At 34.1% G+C, this 19,355-nt stretch overlaps 1 protein-coding gene across 1 annotated transcript in view; it reads right to left on the reverse strand.

Moving 5' to 3' along the window:
* Positions 1-397: 397 nt before the first annotated feature.
* Fas1 (fasciclin 1 Fas1 domain-containing) overlaps positions 398-19,355 on the reverse strand; it is a 56,321-nt gene continuing 37,363 nt past the window's right edge. The window contains exons 2-13 of the mRNA XM_028319927.1: positions 9,444-9,582; positions 8,955-9,133; positions 8,529-8,668; positions 8,026-8,122; positions 7,769-7,946; positions 6,820-6,980; positions 4,997-5,154; positions 4,795-4,885; positions 3,918-4,138; positions 3,428-3,590; positions 2,974-3,121; positions 398-2,879 (exon numbers count right to left, since the gene is read on the reverse strand). Of these exons, the coding sequence (XP_028175728.1) occupies positions 2,674-2,879; positions 2,974-3,121; positions 3,428-3,590; positions 3,918-4,138; positions 4,795-4,885; positions 4,997-5,154; positions 6,820-6,980; positions 7,769-7,946; positions 8,026-8,122; positions 8,529-8,668; positions 8,955-9,133; positions 9,444-9,582 (1,881 nt within the window). The 3' untranslated portion in view covers positions 398-2,673. The remainder of the gene's footprint in view (positions 2,880-2,973; positions 3,122-3,427; positions 3,591-3,917; positions 4,139-4,794; positions 4,886-4,996; positions 5,155-6,819; positions 6,981-7,768; positions 7,947-8,025; positions 8,123-8,528; positions 8,669-8,954; positions 9,134-9,443; positions 9,583-19,355) is intronic.

The following is a 19,355-nucleotide window of genomic DNA, read 5'->3' on the forward strand; positions in this document are numbered from 1 at the left end:
AATGCTTAAAACACCCAAGTTTAAATCCGAACGTTGGGAAGTTCTCGGATTGAAAGGGTTCATAGTTTTGTTATACGTTGTCCACTTGAGATTTTTGCTTCTTTGTAACAAGATAAATGTCTGTGTTTTTGTGTAATTTGTGAATATAGAGTTCATTTATTAATCAGTTAATGAAAAGCTTGAAGATCTTCGGTCGAGTGTGATAAAGCCCTAAATGTACTTATTTTAAAAATAAATACAAAAATGGAATTTGAATATCTATATTTTATACATAAATTCTTTTCATTAAACACTTAGTTTACATTCATCATATTTAAAACTAAATTGACAAATCCTGAGATACATTCATACATTATCACTAAGTACCTATGGAATTTTGAAATTGTTCCTTAACCAAATATTTGGTTTAATATTTGGTCAAAATTATATTGTCTTTAACTACTGTATTCCATTCATAGTAGTAGTATTAATTCAAAAATTCCATTTTTCATATTATGTGGTAAATTCAATGAAAATTCTAATATTTATTGTTCTACGCTTAACCCTCTATTGTTGTAATAACCTTACATGATATCAGCTGAAACAGCATAATAGATAGCTTTGGCTTAACACTCAGAATTGTATGTGTTTATATTTCTACAAACTTGCAAAAGCGATAGATTACTATGATATAGCCTTGGTATATATTACTCCAACGAATAATAGTTTATTTTATGGATTTATGTAAATAGATAGGCTGCTTCCAGTAAATTTTCAACATGTTTTTCTAAATTTTATGTAAAATCAATAAAAATTCACTTCATAAATTACCCAAAAATTGTGTAAACAGTTTACATTTATAGAAAAACTTTATCATATACGAGTCTAATACTTATTTTTTAATAAATCAAAAGCAGCATATTTATTAATTTTTGAATGGTGAAACTGAAATCATTCAAAAGTTACCTCATGATTACCTGATATTTATATTTTAATAACATTTCAGTCACATGTAATTAATAGCTACTATAAATTATATTAATGAACTATTTTCAACACACTTGCTTGTGAAATGACTCATATTGCAATTTTCAATTAAGCAGTTTTAAGCCTATCTATAATTCTCGCACTTGTTTAAATAAAAGTGTCAATATGAAACTATTAAGCGTATGCTTAAAACTCTTAAAACATTTCAAAAATAATTAAAACAAAAAACAATCACTGTGAAAAATAATAAGTGAAAATCATAATATTCATTTTCGCAAGTGTGTTGAGAAATGTAGTATGAAACGTACATGAGATGGTTATTATACTCTCTGGTTTATTACCCTCTCTAAGCTCTAGACTGAAATCCCCACAACTGTGATAACCATAGCACACTTGTATCATAATGTAATTATCTTACACAAATTATTTACAACTGCTTATACAACGAAAGAGACTGCAAAATGCACAGCACATTCATCCCTATATACATTAAAAACCATTAACTTCGCACGATGAAGAGCGACACGTCTTAATTATTGCAGATATCAATTAAACGTTTGATATCCTCGGTGTTACCTCACCTATAATAAATAAAAGACACTTAACTAATCAAGGACTTACAAAGTAAGCATATTCAAACAATTTTGACCCTTATTATACAATTAACTCATTATATCGACAGCGAACTCTGATATTTGGAATAATTATACTTGTTATATTTAACAATCGGAATCATAGGTATATAGAGGGTGCTTCTACCCGTAACGTGTATACGATTATACAAAGGGATTATTATTACCACTCATCCGAATACTCAATTTTGATAGAATACATTTTTCAGTCAACATCATTTCAAAACTTTATTGTTATAGATATAGATATAAATATAAATATAGAGAAAAACATATCTCCGATCGGTAACATCAAATAAATATTTTGTTATAAATATAAGTCTAAAATACAACGTGGAATGTATAAAAATTATCATTCTAAGAAATATTTTTTTTCTCCATCAGTTAAGCAATGGTCAAACTTATTTTACTTTAAATAATTATTTTATCAAACATCACATACATAAACATACTTTTAATCATATTTCAAAAGAAGGCACAACGGGCCCAGAGGGTCAAAATATAATTTTGAATAATAAATTGTTTTAGTATTGTATAACTATTTATGTAATAGGTGATACACGAGAAACATTTATAGAATAATAATAATAATAGATATTGTCTCGTAGATTTACCGCCAAATATATCGTCATTATGAAACTTTTTTAAAAGTATTTGCCTCTTGTTTTAATGACCAACGTCGTTATTATCATTGGGTATTTTTAATCAAAATTTTATTGTATTCCAACTCTACAACTACATTTTCATTACACATTATATTCTTCACATTTAACGGTATATCCAAAATTGGCAGTGTTTGCATTTAAATATCTTTATGAATTCAAAAATCAAGTCACGTTATTTCTAATATTTAGTTTTGATGGACGTTACAAACATCAACGTCAATCATTCTATGACCGACAATGGTAACCACTTCAATAAAACTATGCCACTGCACTAGTTATAAAATCATCAAAGTATCGCAAAGTATCAAGATGACCCGTTGGTTTATACAAAATGGTAAAAATCGTCAAAATGCAGTACCAAAACGGTTATTTCCAAAGCATTCAAAACCTAGTGGCGTTTCAAATAAATATTAATTTTCTAAAATCCTGGCGAACACAGTCGAGATGGCAAGCAAGACGAATGTGTATGCTACGCGCAGTTTTTCCGCACTGCCGGTGGCTCGAATGTCGCTCTCTAGCACAAACGGCTCGTCAATCACGTGAATGATGCCGTTGGTGCATTCCACGTCGGGCCTGAACACGTGAATCCAGTGTCCGTTCCATTCTACGTAGTAATCTGAAACAAATCCAATTTCCAGTAAATCGACTAAGTTCTCCAAAAATGCTGCGTGAACCAAGCTAATGACGTAAATGGACCGTTAAAAGCTTACTTTTATCAGATTCCTTGACGCGAAGCCGGAGTGGATCGCGTGATGTAGGCAGAACGAAGGGATGTGTTTCGTTCGCGAGCAGTTTCAAATCAGATACAGTGTACGCGCGCCCGGCTCTGATAACGTGTCTCTCTAGTATTTGCTTAGTCTGAAACAAATTCATTTTGTTTGAATTAAACACAATTACCTACCAATTAGAATGCCACACTTAAGACTATAACAAAATAAACATTACTATCATAGAGCACGTCATAATCATCATCATCGCCATCATCATCATTTCACCTTCCGGACGTCCACTGCTGAACGGCAAAAGTAAATAGTACTTACGTTACGTTAGCAAAATATCAAGTCATCAATGAAAACGTACCTACTGAATATTATTTCTATACATAAAACGTTCAAATACTTAGACTTGATTTTGGACCCAACATTAAATACACAATCCACTTACGAAATAGCCATAATCTTCTTTGAACAAAGCCTTAAACGCGGAGGGATGCTTGATCTGAAACTTGAGCCAGGCGTGGTCACGCGGCACGAAGTACGTGTAGCGGTGTTCCATTTCGCTGAACTGGTGATTGAACATCTGCCGTCTCCCGAGATTGTACGTAATGCTGTAAGATGTAAAGGTTTTATTAAATATTTCAAATTAAAAACAAAATCAGCAAAGTGATTGACATTGTCAGGAAGGCACTACTGTCTGTACTGGGTTACTGGTTTTTTACTTTTGCCTAGTGACTAGGGATTATGTTCAGAACTTCAACATAAAAAAAATATTCCAAAGTACCCATCAAAGGGTTTATGAAATACTTTCCTGTTACATAAAAAGACATGCAAAAAAGACTTATTTGTGTGATGAAAAGTGGTTATGGGAAGGGGCCTCGGCCCTTCAGAGCATACTTTTTGATCTTTGACATTTCATGTAATTTCTGTGAACTTACTTGAGCATCGGATCGGTCTTGAGCTTTTCAAACACAGTGGTATAAGGAACTCCCAGAACTCTGTCGATGATGTGGACAAAGCCATTGGTGGCAGCGATATTTGGCTGGATGACCGTAGCGTTGACTCCGCCGCCCTCTACCGTGAGAGTTTGGTTGTTGCCTTTGGTCAGCACGTTGAAATACAAATATTTCCGAGGCAAGGCTGTTGGTGCTTGATATATCTAAAATAAAATAATACATTAAATTCAATACCACATATAGACACTACCGCAAAATACATACATCTAATATTCATACACGTACAATCATGCTTTTAACCACATGGAATACAATTCGTAATAAATTAAAATACATTTCTACGGCAAATAGGTACCATTACCGATGAAAATAAAATCATATCGCCACAATGGGTTTATTTCATGCACTTTTCAGTAAACAAATGGGTTTTTAATGGGAAAATACAATAAACGGAGTAGTACACACAACTAAAGAACAAAATGATGAATTCATACTGAAAGTATGGAAAATCAATTATTAATTGATTAACGTACAGTTCCAGGAAGCTGATTCCATATAGCAGCGTAGTCGGTGGACGAAATTCATATTAATTGCAGTAATTATTCATTTAAAATTTCTCATTAAGTAGGTACATATCGTTTGACTACATAAAAGTTAATTGAAACGTGTGGTATTTTGTACTCGTAGCTTTCAATTTGTATAATAAAACAATTAGGTACACCTTTTATGCTTTAAAAAGACAATTACCTTACATTTTTGTTTCGTAGTTAGTTAACATAAAGACCGCAAATCTAATAACAGCGTATATTAATTTAAGTCTCCAAGTCTTTTAAATGTTCTAACAAAGTAAATGACTCACCTGATTCAAGTTATTGTGAATAATAGCGTCCATGGGTAATCTTTCTCTAACGAGATGCAGATTAAGGATTTCCTTGAGCTTTTGACTGTTTCTGTAATATAAGATTAAATTATTTACAAAAATACTATTTGAGAATTCATGAACATTGTCCACATCCATGAAGTTTCATAACTTCTTTTACGACATTGACATTTGAACTGACCTTATGATGTTCTGAACACTGTTTTCTTTCCATGCTTCGTTAGAGGGCGCGAATAGGGTTATGTCCTTGGCCATGGTAAGTTCCTTCAAGAACTGGTTGTTGGCGCCCAAATCCATGATCACTTCGTAAAACTTGCATAAAGGCCCGTCATCCTTTTCCTAATAGAATTTTTAAATAAGTCACCTTTATTTCAAAATATATTAACTTTTCAAGATACATTTACAGAAATGTAGTAGGTAAAGAAAAACGTTTATTTCTAAAAGTTTTTCATTAGAGGTAGAATTTTCTCACGGAATATAGCGCGACTCTACTTTCAAAGTTTGTTTTTATATGAGTACGGTAGTTTGCTTACAATCTTTGTATTGTTCCGGCGGCTATAGCGATAGTTTGAAACTGATTCAGTCAAATTTATAAAGCTAACAACATTTTATAATTATTTTACATACCTAACTACATACTTTACCTGGATTTCTTAAATCTAAAAGGGAACATAACCTTTCCGGTACATACAAAGGTTTGGGTTGAAAAAGACGTCACAAATTACAAAGTGAAATTATACCAAGACACAAACACATGCAAATCAGGGCAATACTTACAATCCCCTACAGTTGCCAAATGTCATGCAGGGTCCAACATCGGGAAGAGGGCACAAACAAACAAAATAGTACAGCAAATTGCAAATACTCCTCAATTCAATACGAAATAACAAAACTATTAGTTGCTAACATTATTTATGCTTTGATGAATAATACACCCTTTGTATTGATTACCAAATTCTCGGCTGGCCTGATACATATCCACGATAAATAAGCAATACTTTACTTCAATTTCCGAATATGAAATAAATATCCCTCTGAAATACGGCGCTGAAGTTATATTACCGATATCGAAAATCTTACTGAGCAGATTCAAAGAAAACTGAATCTTTCATTCAGCGTCTTTTGGCAGAAAATGTAATATAATAATATATCATAAGTAGTGTAATATTCAAGTTGACTAAACCAATATACTGAGCTGTGTAGTAATAAAGTGTAATGCTTTCAAATATATCATCTTGGGTTGGTTAACTACATTTTTATGTTACAGATGCTTACTTAGTGCGTGACATGAGACTAAACTAACTACTAAGTAATGAACAATTTGTATTACGCTCATGAAGACTGATTAACCTCCACTACAATTACATAAATAAATATACACAATCAAAAACCATACATAATTAAACACAATACTATAGATACCTGATATCCTGAATGACTTTAAATGCTGCAAAGTATTCTAATTAAATGTGATCTGATTTTTATGGTTATCATTTTTAAAGATATACATATCTTATTTACTTTTCCAATTATTTAGGTAGATGACATCTGCATTAACTAGTTCTAATAATACCACTTACAAACAAAACAATCTCAAATAACAATCGACTGCACAACAGACAAAATTAAAACCGTGCTTGAACTGAGTTGCAAACAGACTCTCAGAAAAAACACTCAAAAGGAAACAGGCTTAAATGGAGTAATAGGACACGCAAAAGATTGATAAAATAGAAAGGGATGAAAATAAAGAGCCTTCATTTTACCTTCATTGCCTGGTTTCCACGTAAATGGAGCGAGAAGTCAATGACAGGATTCAAAGTTTATCATTCAGTCGAAACAATAAATATTGTCGCCTCAGTTTAGCTTTCATTCGTGAATAATTTATCAGAATAAGTTCGAAATATTGAGTGAAATATAAATTAGCTTTAAGATATTTCAAGGCAAGGGTGTCAAATATTGATTTATCATTTGTGTTATTAGCTTATTGATATAAGTAGTTTTTACCTTCAGGAAGTCAATCACGGTGGTGTCCACCACCATCAGCGGTCGTTGGATTAGGTGGACTACTCCATTCTTCACTGGGATGTTGGCTTTCACGATGTCAGCCAACACGACTCCTCTACTATGCTTGGCGTCACCAGCAACAGTATTTGATTTCACGTAGGCTGTAGCAACAAAAAGTATTTTAATCTTCAGATAAAGTTACATAATTTGTAACCTACATTCGCTACATACTCGTAATGTATATTGATATTTTTGATTTATTTATTTATTTATTTATTTATATTAGGGAAACAAACAATTTTCATATACAGACAAATAATCACACAAAAAATAGGACAGAAATCAGCAAAGTTTCCACAGTTAAAATTAATACAGAGTGCAGACTAAAAATTAATTGAATAGTAATAAATTATACATTAATTTCTAAATGTCAAATAAATACAATGTCAATTTTATAAAATGTCAAACAGTTAAATTTAATAAAAATTATAAAATGTCAAAAAGTTAAATATTAATAAAATTATATAAATTAAAAACACAATAATTATGTAGGTCAAAATTAAAAGCAAGTTATATATTCAAACATTCTCTCAATTGTTTTTTATAAGATGGTAAGGAAGAATTAAAAATGTCAATCGTGTTAAACCTATTATTATATTCCTTACAAGATCTAGGTACAAAACTGTTGCTAGCATAATTAGTCATAATGAGAGAAATAGAAAAAAGTTTTGTAGAACGCGAACTCGTCCGAGGGCACCTAAAACTAATATTACTTAACAAAAAAGAGGAGTCAACATGGTTATTTAAAACTTTGTAGAGAAAGACTTGGTCTTTCTCAATGCGACGGTCTAAAAGAGATGGTACATTAGGAAGTGTTCCGCCAAACTTATCAGCTTTGTAACGTAAGTGTTTTTCAAACTTTTACTACTTTAATTAAGATGATACTCACTAATTTCTTCTCTACCATTCATGGCAGTGCTGAATGAAACTATGACCTTGACGTTATCACCGAAAGCTAGCGTCTCGAACTCTTTCGTATCAGGAGTTGCCTTCGTGAAAAGGACGTGATGAGGTATGACGTGTCCATCGACGACTTTTTCATCTATTAAGTCAGATCTGGTCGTCGGCTGTAAAAGAAAACCTCATAATTACTCGAATAAAAAATAAAATTAAATGTAGGTATTATTTTGTATTTTTAATTCATACCTTGAAGCCCTCATCGACAGGAATGAAAAATGTATGTCTGCCGTCAGCATTGAATACTTCCTTCTTTTGAAGTTGATTCACTTTCTGTCGGAATGACCTGTCAAAGGGAATTATTGAATATCCTATTAAGTCCATCATTTTCCTCTTCCACTCGTTTTTAAAGAGTTGTAACAAAAGCGTTCGAATGATTCTCAGAATAAAATTGTAAATACCTATCTGAAGTAATGTTTCATTACGAAGTTGAAAGCCATATTCAATTAGCTGTAAAAAGTTGAATGCAATTGTAAGTTAGCTCGTGAATGTTCTGCCGTGAAACACGCGAGGTGGTAATTAATGTGTGCATTGTTACGTAATGCGTTCGAGTTCCTGCATTTAAGGATTTCTGTTAAATTTTTTTGCGAATATTCATTGAAATGAAAATGACATCTAAAATAGGAGAGAGATGTGGGAATTATTCACTTCCACATTACCGTACCTACTTTACAGAAGAGAATTGTTATTACCTCAGCCTGTGCTGGCCGATATTGAACTCGTCGGAGTGCTCGAGGAACTGATATGCATTGGGGTTGTAGACCATACTGGTGCTTGCTCCTGGTCCATGGGGCTGGAGAGGCTGCAGAACTTGGTCTATCACATGAAGAACCTAAGGAAAGAAACAAAAGCTTCGCGTTCACACAATTTTTTTGCTAGGTAGGTACTCATTGGAAATAGGTAAAGAGTGAGCAATATTTTCAAAGTATGAAATATTTAAATTCATTAATATTAGAGACGCATAAGGTTCTCTTTTCGAAAACGCAAAACATAAAATCTGCAAGTGATTTATTTTTTTCGTTCTGGTGCTTTTGTATTGATTCCTAAGATCATTTTAGTATCAAGCATCTGCACTATGTTTTTAGGGGCTAGATTCTTATGACAACTGGATCGCTTACCTGTCGTTTCCCATTCCTATTCATAGCCTGGTAAGACCGGGACACGTAGACCTTGGCGTTGTTGACGTAAATGTCATCGTGCATCGTGTCGCGCCTCCTCGTCACCCACAATGGCGGATTGCCGTCGAACTCCGAGGATATCGCGTAGTCTAAATTCGATAGAGTCGTTGCCAGATTCGCTGAAAAGACAACCTTCATCAGATTCTACGAGAATATTTCTTAAATGAGAAGACAACTATCAACTGCATTATGATGGTACAGGGTTAAGCATGATATGTCGCTGTAGTCGATCGGGGTTTTGGCGATTAAGATTGCTTGCCATGTAACTCCTTGAATTTCTCAAAGACTAAATGCGGCTAGCCCTTACCAATGTAGTTTGAGTGAATTTTCACAGCATAGAGCTCAAATTGATGCGGCGTCCATTCAACCACTACCTAGTTAAAGAATGCCATATTGACTTATTTATAAGGTCCATTGTTGTATACTCACATATGTGATAGAGCACGAGAGAGTCGTCCATTTCGCCGTTATACCGCTGGAAGGCCTCGTTGGTGGGCGCAAACATGGTGAGCTGGCGGTACTGAAGGCTTGTATTGGCCACCGCATTCCGTTCCAGCAGGGCCAGGAACTGCGAACAAACGAGACATAATGAGTCGTTTTTCAATTACCTTAGAGTGAAACATTTATGAGTTCATGTCGTCATCATCATCATCATTTCACCCTCAGGACATCTACTGCTGAACATAAAAGGCCCACCCCAATGATATTAATTTTGACCGGTTGGTAGCAACCTCACCTTGTTACTACCAAAAGCTTCATGTAATTTATATTTAAAACGTGCTTGTCACGCCATTATTATGATTAAGCTCTAAAGGACAAACGACCAACTGGTTGGGTTTTTATTGGCGGTCAAGTTGCGGATCCAGACTGTACAGGAGTTGCTATGGTAAAAACGAGAGGAGAGAATAGTCTCGTAAGCCCTAAAGTAAGCAGTATGGGGATGATAAATTATACATTTAAACAACCATGGCTAAAGTCCGACAAAGTTCGTGCATATCATACGAAGTTGAACACGATACGGGATTTGAAACCGCCTCTACAAGCTTTGCAGTCCGAAACACAAACCACAAGACAAGAGACAGCTGTTAATTAATTTTAACTAACGTGAACGCATTCTCAGAAATTATTCACAAAAGGGTGGGTTGTACCATTTTACTTTAAAAACACCAGTTATCGTTATAGTTACGCAACCTTAGTTACAAAACTCAGACTTAATAAGTATCTCAATTATCTAATTAAGAAAATTTTATTGTATTCTTGTCCCAGAATATGTTACTACTCATCTTTTTCAATAATTAGATTTACCAACCAAAAACTGAAATTCATGGTAAGTTTTTCAATGAAAGTAAATATTAAAACATGAATAAAATTGACGTTCATAAAGTTGGAACAGTTAACGCAATATTCATGAGTTCGCAAGCAGTCAGATTTTCATAATTTGTTTTGTATTGATTTCGTAGTTACGTGTTTTACACGCGTGGAAAAAGCAATTAACTTAACGCTGTCCAATACGATAATGGGATTAATCGTTTACCAATATAATCGAAATTATTATTAACGGTAGGTACCTATACTCGTACCTACAATAAGAGTTTAATATGAGCTACATTTTATATAGTCCAAATACCTACAATACATTTTATACGGCTAAAGACTTGATCTATAACATCTCATATCTTTCAATAACACTACTAAAAAGTTTTTAAACAAAGTCACTTGAAACAAATTATCTTGACATTGTACTTTTGACATAGATTACTTAATTAATAGACTCATTACAAAACCGACACAGGCTCATTAAAACTCCAAGCTAGAAATCTTCACTGAAACAGACTGCCTACTTATTTATGTATATCTCCACAAACAACCATCTCCGTGAATCCATTATGGAGAGCTTAATGGACCATAAGAGCTAAACCTCGGAGAATGACAGCCAAATCTTTACGACCTTAGTCTATAAACCTTATAACTAATTTCCAACAAAATTCTTCCTTAAATTAATAAAGTCTATGATACTAATCTCGACCCATCTTATTTCTAATTAAAAGCTTAATATACCTTTTGTGACTTCATGTACCTAAATTAATTACAAAAGAATAATTGATACAATCTTGGCTGAAACTTTCATGACAACGAACGAGCTTTCGCTAAAATATTCACTAATTCGTGCGCCACCTATTACGAAGTCTGGTATTAAAACCATAATAATATCTACAACTCGTGCAGTTTAAATTCAAATAGCTCTTTGTGTCGCAGTAATTAATTGTTCAATTTACTATTCATATCACAGTCGAGCGAAACAAAACAGCTTTCCGTCAGGATTAGTAGTGACTAACTAATTATAGCTATGGTTAGAAAACTAGGAAATGTCAATAATAGTCACGTTCAATGCATAGAGCTAGAACAACAATAGCTTCCCATGAGACACGCGTATACGTAGTACGGAGGTGTAGTCCAAAGAAAGCAGCCAAGATATTTTAATCGATAACATATTTCTATGATTTAAAGTGTATCTTACACAATTCATACGGTCCTATGCAGTCTCAAAAGTTAAGCTTATGCATGCAGTCTACAAACCAAAGTCACCAAACCCACCGACGTAGAAAGTATAAGTCGTCGACATTACATTATATTTCATAACACATCCTATTTCACAATTTTCTTGAAGTATGAATTGGTTTAGTTATTATAATTTTTCTGGTTTTAAGAGTTAAGGTTCATCCAGTTTGTTTAACTACAAATTCCATGGTGTAAATTGTTGTAGTGGCTGTTCTACTTGGACTTCGATAAATAATGTCAGAACTCAGAACATACAAAGCCTTTATAGAGCACCTACCTTAAGGTGAAATCAGGAAGCCTTTGTTTGCATCCACGGCAGTTTGCGAAGAGTTGAGATGGGTGTGCTGGGCCCTCACTAAAGTTCGCACAACTTGAACCAAACAGTTCAACTGTTTAGGGTGTGTGTACTCAAAGTTTTCTATAATAAACTAAAGCAAAATCCCCAAAACATTCACTATCTATTTCACGGACAAAGAGACTGACTCTACCTTTAATTTTTTTTCTTTCTTTATTGAGATGGCGGTCAGTAAAAACAAGTAAGAGAAAGAAATACATTAACATAACTTAATTATAAACCATTTGCATAAAAACAAGATGCTAAAATTTAAAATTTATACAGCACCCTGCATTAATATGTTGAGGGGTGAAAAAAGAAGCGTCTTACAGAAAACTGAATATTGATATTGAGTTTGGATTAGAATTCGAAGAAGTATGCTTAATTAATAAATAGTTATTGACAGCCAGTCTCTTTCACTGTTATAACTTTTCACTTAAATAAGTAAGGGTCTTTAAACGCCAGTTTTGTGAAAAGCACTGAAAAGCTTAATTATATTAGCGTAGAGGAAATTAGAAGTTAACAAATTACCACGATTTAATGCTTGCAAAGGATTATTGCATTCATTATTCCACGGAATCGTTTGCAAATTTTAGCCATGAATATTGAAAATCAGGGCAAAGGTGAGCCCGAATCCTCCTGAGAATTTTAATTTTCCATTCCATTACAAGTGGGACCTTAAATTTACTCTCAGATAATTCATTTTGAGACTTATTGATGTCAAGAGCAAATGCGTAATCATGAATAAAATGTTACCTTCGTTAAATAGGTAACTTACTTTCTCTAGTGTTTATTTTTATGGAGTCTCGTTATTTACTCGACGGCCTTTTTACCTTCATTACTTCATAAAACCGTAACTACAGCTTTATTTAACTTAACTCGTATACCTAAGTACATTTATTCTACGTTTACCAAGTAAAATCGCTGTTTGGAAAAACTTTAATTTACCTTCCTTTGATTAAAATACCTCACTGGGACTGGAAATTTCGTAATTAGCTCATGAAAAAATTAAAATTAACAGAATTAAAATCCTTTTTCCAAAAACTAATTTATTCTCTAAAATACCTACTCGTAAAACGAGTTTGTTCTGTGACAAAGTAAAGATTTGAGACTCTTAGAAAAACGACTTCCAGCAAAAGCGTGTAGAATTAATTTGGTAAACTCGTGTTGTCGACGGTCCGTATCATCCCATCACACAGATTGAGATGAAACCCAAATTGCTCCTTTATACGGATTTTATCCCATTTGCGGCTTAACTAGAATTGGATAATTTGTTTTGACCTCGTTTAATGATAAACGTATTAAGCGAGAGAATGAAGTCAAGTTATTATGCTTAAATTATAATACATTCAGCTATCGTTCAAAAAACTTACTTGCATATTGAATACAAAGTGGTGTAATAGCAATTTTTTTCGTAAATCAGCCTCACGGAAGCCATCGACGGTCTAGACGCCATTTTAGGTACACTTCATTTAGGTAGGGTCAGAACCGAGTCCTTATCAGCTGCTTGAAGCAGACAGGCGTGGCTCGTGTATTTCATTTTTGTTATGAACCCAGCTGAATATCGTACCCATTTCAAAATATATTTTTATGCAGCATAAAGTTATCTCCCCAAAACACACGCTTTTTCTTCTGTATTCATCGCGTCCTTTTAAAATTTATTCGTGAAGATAATTGATGTAGCTCAGACGTTTCACAACAAAGCTTTATTACAGTTTATGTAAAAATATAATTTGAAGATGTTTGATACTTTTAACAGCTACGTTGTAGCTATCTCATTGTATTCCAGGCTCACTTCTAACAATAGGGCCTCCATTCACAAGTAAATACGATAAATACTTGGAATGGCACAAGTTTCTCGTAACAATTCTATCAGCCCATGCAAGTCAGCATTCAAGCTTTGCTAACATATGATTAAAAGCTACTTTGTAAACATAGAATAGCACTACGTCATTGTATAGTTAGTGGTCATAAACATTTACTGGCATTTGGCAACAGAAAATGGGTTGTGGGTGTAAGCTGGCGAAAATATAGGGTTTGTTGCCCCGCTTGGCGCCAACAAGGCGGGATGGGGCAGACGGGCGTCGGGCATGGGGCATGGCATTGCCAACAAGAGCTGAACCACTGCCCTATTTGCTGGTTTAACGACCTTGGGGACAGCACGGTTGATCACACTCTTTTATACAGCGCAATTTGCGATCAGAAGTTTGAGCTTTTATTTGTCGCAGACCAGCTAATTAGGATGGCGCGCAGGAAAATAAAATCGCAAAGTGGAAAACTTTTGAGAAGTTTTTACAATTGTTTTATCTGAACCCGATAGGATTACGGTTTTCCCAAATATTCTCGATAGCAGCGTGGATTGGTAAGTAGGTACCTTGTTATTTATGTGCTCAACGAAAGCTCACATCACCGCAGGAATATTTTTCGCGAACTAGCCCAAAAGTCAATGGCTCGTGAAAGCGAGAAACAATGGATGGCCTTCAAAGGCTCTAAAATTTCAAATGAATGAACCCTAACGTCCCTGTACGTGCTCCGGCGACGCGACGCCAAGATGCTCTTTGGATAATTACTTCAGTCTGACGGCATTAGGCTGAGAGCTGGTTTTTAGCGATAAGAAAATAATAAGCCTCTTATTCATTGTCCATGAGTAAAAATTTTCGTTAGCATAATGGTGTTATTCGCTGTAGTGTATAAGAAATTAAGGAATACAATCTATTGAATTGAAACAAAATTAAAAACAACATTTACTTTATTGAAAATTGTGTTTTCTTTTAGATAGTTATCGATTATTTATTGTGAACACTGCTTGAACCATGAATTTACAAAATTAAAAGTGACTAAATTACGTAAAGCTTATCTTTACTTTGTTGGTCACATACTCGTGCACAAGAGATGCCAACAAAGCGTAGATTAAAATTCTCAATGCGTGTGCGATATAATCTTCAATAGGGCCGATGCAAAGTTTCAAAAGGGCTAACAGCTGAGATTCAATGATAGTTTTGCGCAGTACGTAACTGAAACATGGCTCCCTTCTAATTAGGAGCGCAATAATGGTCCGCAGCATGTGACCGCACAAGGAAAACCACAAATGGTGCCTACGAACAATAGCCTCTAATAAGGTGCCGCTGGCAGCATAACTTTTCCACAACCTCTCTGTGCGACTACATCGGGCTAATTCACCCTTAAATATTTACTGAGGATAAGTTCATATAAACCAACTGGCACAACTTTTGAATGAAAAGGAAAATATATATTTACCGAAATAAAAACAGACTGTTTTTACTGTATGTTGCGAGTATTGCTTCATAATAAATTTTAATAAACTCCGTCAGTCATTAAAAACTTTCAAAAGTACATGACCTGCAGCGATGAAAATATAGTCTATGATTTTTCTGTACAGGGGACAGGATATGGTGAAGTGGAAATGTGCAGAACACAAAGAGAGCCGACTCGATGGCCAATGAGGCTGAAAAGTCCTCGAAGTCTATTTCAGTAGTAGGACCGACCTGCACGGTGGACTGAAACCATACTGAAACTCGCTCGCATGTAAACTCTGTCAGTCTAGGTAAGTTCAGCTAGAGTCACTATGGCTGATAAAATGATATTTTTGATGGAGGAATCTTTTAACCAAACATTTTCGGATCTTTTGATTAGAATACCGTTAAATGCTTCACGTCTCTCACCGCTTTACAGGAAAGCTCACTTTGGACTTCAGTGCGAATGTGTACGATATCTTTCACCAGATTGAATAGAGCATTCGCACCGGAATGCAAGCCATCAGATGATTGCACCCACAAGCTGAGCTGGTTCACGCTAGATTGCATATATTGATTATTTGTCTGTGAACTCCAGCCACCCATCCATGCTAATTGACACTTGCTGAAGTGTAATGTAGTTCGGATATTATAATACTATTCATGGATGAATAGATTTCGCTGAATATTTATTTTAGGAACTTTATTCAGATCGTAATCCTAATAGTAAGAGGTTTTTGTTAGTTTTGCTCTTACGCAATGTTTGGTGATCGTCTAGACATAATATCTAGCTAATATTTAAACATGATAGTTTAGAGAATGATTGAATAGTTAAGTATTTGTTATTCTATGGCAAAAAGGCAATTACTTGAAGTTTTTCTTATTGAAAGAAAGAAAGAAAACCATACAGTTTGAACGTAAACATAAGTATAGTACATGTTGTGAAACAATTTTTTGTAAAAAGAAAGGAAATAGACAATTTTTATAATACTCGTAAATCACAAAGCACGTGTAACATACCCGTAACATTCCTAAATCTAAATACGACGCATAATTTAATTATGTCTGTCCATCCACCCGATGTTGGTCAAAATAAGCCTTCATTTGCGTTGCAACATGCACATCGGTTTATCTAATGCAGAAATGCTGTTCATTTCACGGGCCGAATACCGTGATATCACATACCTATCTGATTACATCTGTAATGTAATTACATGTTAATATAATCGAATCGATTAAACGCTTAATTATTTGTGATTCCATTCAACGTGCAATAATTAGATTTGAGTTAAACAATTAGGAGTATGTTATGACAGGAAATGCAGTATAATAAATTATCACGTAATTAATATAAGTCTGCCTGTTCATAAAATCTAGTCTCGTATTAAAAATACTTTAATGGCAGTGAAATAAAAATGGACAATACGTTTATAATCATCATGATCATCATGTTAAATAAAAACACTTGAAAACATTACATATCAGTATTACGAGTACAATATCATAAAACATAGGTTAATTTTTCATCGTTTAAACTGCAATGAAACCTCATTGCTATTCAACCGGAATTAGGTTCAAAAGGTATGTTTATCTGTGTAAAACAACAACAATCGTAAAATGTTTATGTTACATGTTTGGCTACATGTTTGCTTAAATAAACACAGTTCGTAATAGCTACCGGCAAAGTAAACCCCGTGGGTACGCATATGAAAAACTGCAAAAAAGCGGTGAAACCCTTTCAGTTACAACACGAAAATAGCATAGAATAAGCTACGTTGAAGCTGTGTACGACACTGTCAGTTGTAATTACAATAATGCCATGCGCACGATGGTAAGGCGACAACTTACATATTTGATCAAACACGTTGATCAAATCTGTGTGTTTAAAGGAATTCCCTACGATATCTCGAAAGTCAAATCATAAATTTTCATTTAAATGAAAACTATTGATTGATCAAGGACAACGTTTATTTTGGTGACAATGCTTGTCAAGTAGGTATATACCACCAATTGGGTATAATATCACAGAAAGACCAACATGACAAATGATTAATTAGTTATATTTTTGCAAAATAAATTAATCAGCTAAGGTAGGTACTATCACCATATCAAAATTGGTTTAGCAGTTTAGGCGTAAAAACGTAACGAACTACATTGCTATATGGAACCTTCTATTCTTATTTCGTTCAATGATTCCAGGCGGTGACACCTGGCTGAGTCAGCGTAACCGGCAGGGAGCAGCTTTCATGCCTTTTACCGTGTGTGTGAGGAAATAACATTCAATGCACTTAGCGCGCTATTACCTTGCATTATTGCCTAGTTTATTGTACTCTAGCGCAGACGCTACTTCCTACGATACAATTTCGTTTCACTATTTACATTGTTACTCGTAGGAGCTTTAGAGGTAAGTAGCTATTAAAGTATGTGAAACCTTTCAAGACTTGCGTGAGATATAATATTTTACAATAAAAGAAAAGATATGTCGAGTATTCATAAGATGTCATAAAGGAGTAAAATGATCTTTTAGTTCGATTTCAGTCAAACCACTTAACATCAAAAATCTGTCACACTTCATACAAAAACCTTCTTCATACACCGGTTATCGTTATAGTTACGGTTAAAGTTAGGTGGTGCAACTCAGCCTTAGAGTTTGTTACAATTGCGAAATCAAAAAGCTATTTAAGAGCATTCAAAAAAGTCAATTTCGCCTCGCTCATAAAAAGATATCTATCATAGTATCTCGTCTGCATAAATGCAACATTTGCATTCGAATGTCATGTACGCTATGGGGTAAGAATAAAAAAATAGATTGCAGCCGTTGTTCATATAAAATACTGGCAGCCGATAACATCAGTCCGCACTTGGGGAGACTGGAACATACGTGTGAAATTGTTTACTCCTATTTGGATTTAACGCTTTTGTTGTCGGAGATTCAAATTGTAAAGAATTACATTGTGACACCCTAATCTTGATTAGAGCGCGTTTACAAAGCTCCCGAAGTAAAAGCGAATAAGTGTTAATCTGATTTAATTCATTGTGTTTACCCAGCAGGAGGCGTGTATGACATTTTTAGGAATCAAAGGGTCCGTTTGGGGGAATTGAAATGCTGTCAGAGAAAGTGGGGCTTTGTTAAATTAATGGCAAATCTATGTCGATCACAATAACGCGCAAACGGCAGTTACATTGAAAACAAATTCATGATGAAAATGTAAGCTGTTTTTAAAACCCTAATTTGATTTTATCGTAAATATTTCGTTACTAATTGGGTATAAAATTTAAATTACTTAATAACAGTTATGTGAAAGTGTCTCAAGTATGGTATTTAGGCTCATTGTGCCCGCATAGGTATCTACAGCAGCATTATAAGTAGATGCCTAAGTGTAGGTGTCTCTTATTTTGTGCTAAGATTACGACACTGATGTTTCCGCTTCAAATTTATTCCCTCAGCCCTGGTGATGTCATTCAGAATAGGTAGGTATGTTCAAATATAAATCTTAGGTCAGAGGGCGTTTAAATATAGAAAAATTAAAACAATCCAATAAAAATGTCTGAAAAAGATTCCATTATTTTGCCGATAATTTAGCGACTTGAAAACGGACGTGACATGAATGTTTAAGTATTTAATCAAAATTCATACTCCAAATATTTGGAATGTTCCTAGTAAAATCTCTTAAAGTGTTTAGAATTAGTAATTTTAGTGAGACTGAACTGAGGCACGACTCCAATAAAAATAAATAATTCATTAAGTTTCCCGCCTAGTTAGCAAAATATTCGGTAATAGTTGTCACACGAAAATGAACTTTTTACATAATTGGACCATTAACTTTAGTTAAAACATTTGAAAGCAAGCAAATTACAATACGGCATTGCGAATAGCTTTTGCTAAAATACTTTTTCTGTAAAGCAAGTCTCGAAAAATGGTAGTTAAAGCTGAATTTTACTCCAAATGTTTGCCGGCCAAGGACAGTGAATTTTTAAAAGCCGCAAATACCAGCTTAAAAGAATATCTATTCGCTTTCATTTACAGAGCCTGAAAAATTCAAACTAATCCAAGGTAAGAAAGTAACATTAAATAAATTAGGCGGTGGGATTCAGCAAGAGATAAAGTCAAAGTTTATTCTACTACTAAGATAAAAAGCTTGATTAGATAGGTGCCACAAAATTTACCTAATGTATAAATCGTTGAGACTATTT

The sequence above is a fragment of the Ostrinia furnacalis genome, unplaced genomic scaffold, assembly GCF_004193835.3.
Source record: "Ostrinia furnacalis isolate ACB-3 unplaced genomic scaffold, ASM419383v2 OfSCF7339, whole genome shotgun sequence".
Taxonomy (NCBI): domain Eukaryota; kingdom Metazoa; phylum Arthropoda; class Insecta; order Lepidoptera; family Crambidae; genus Ostrinia; species Ostrinia furnacalis.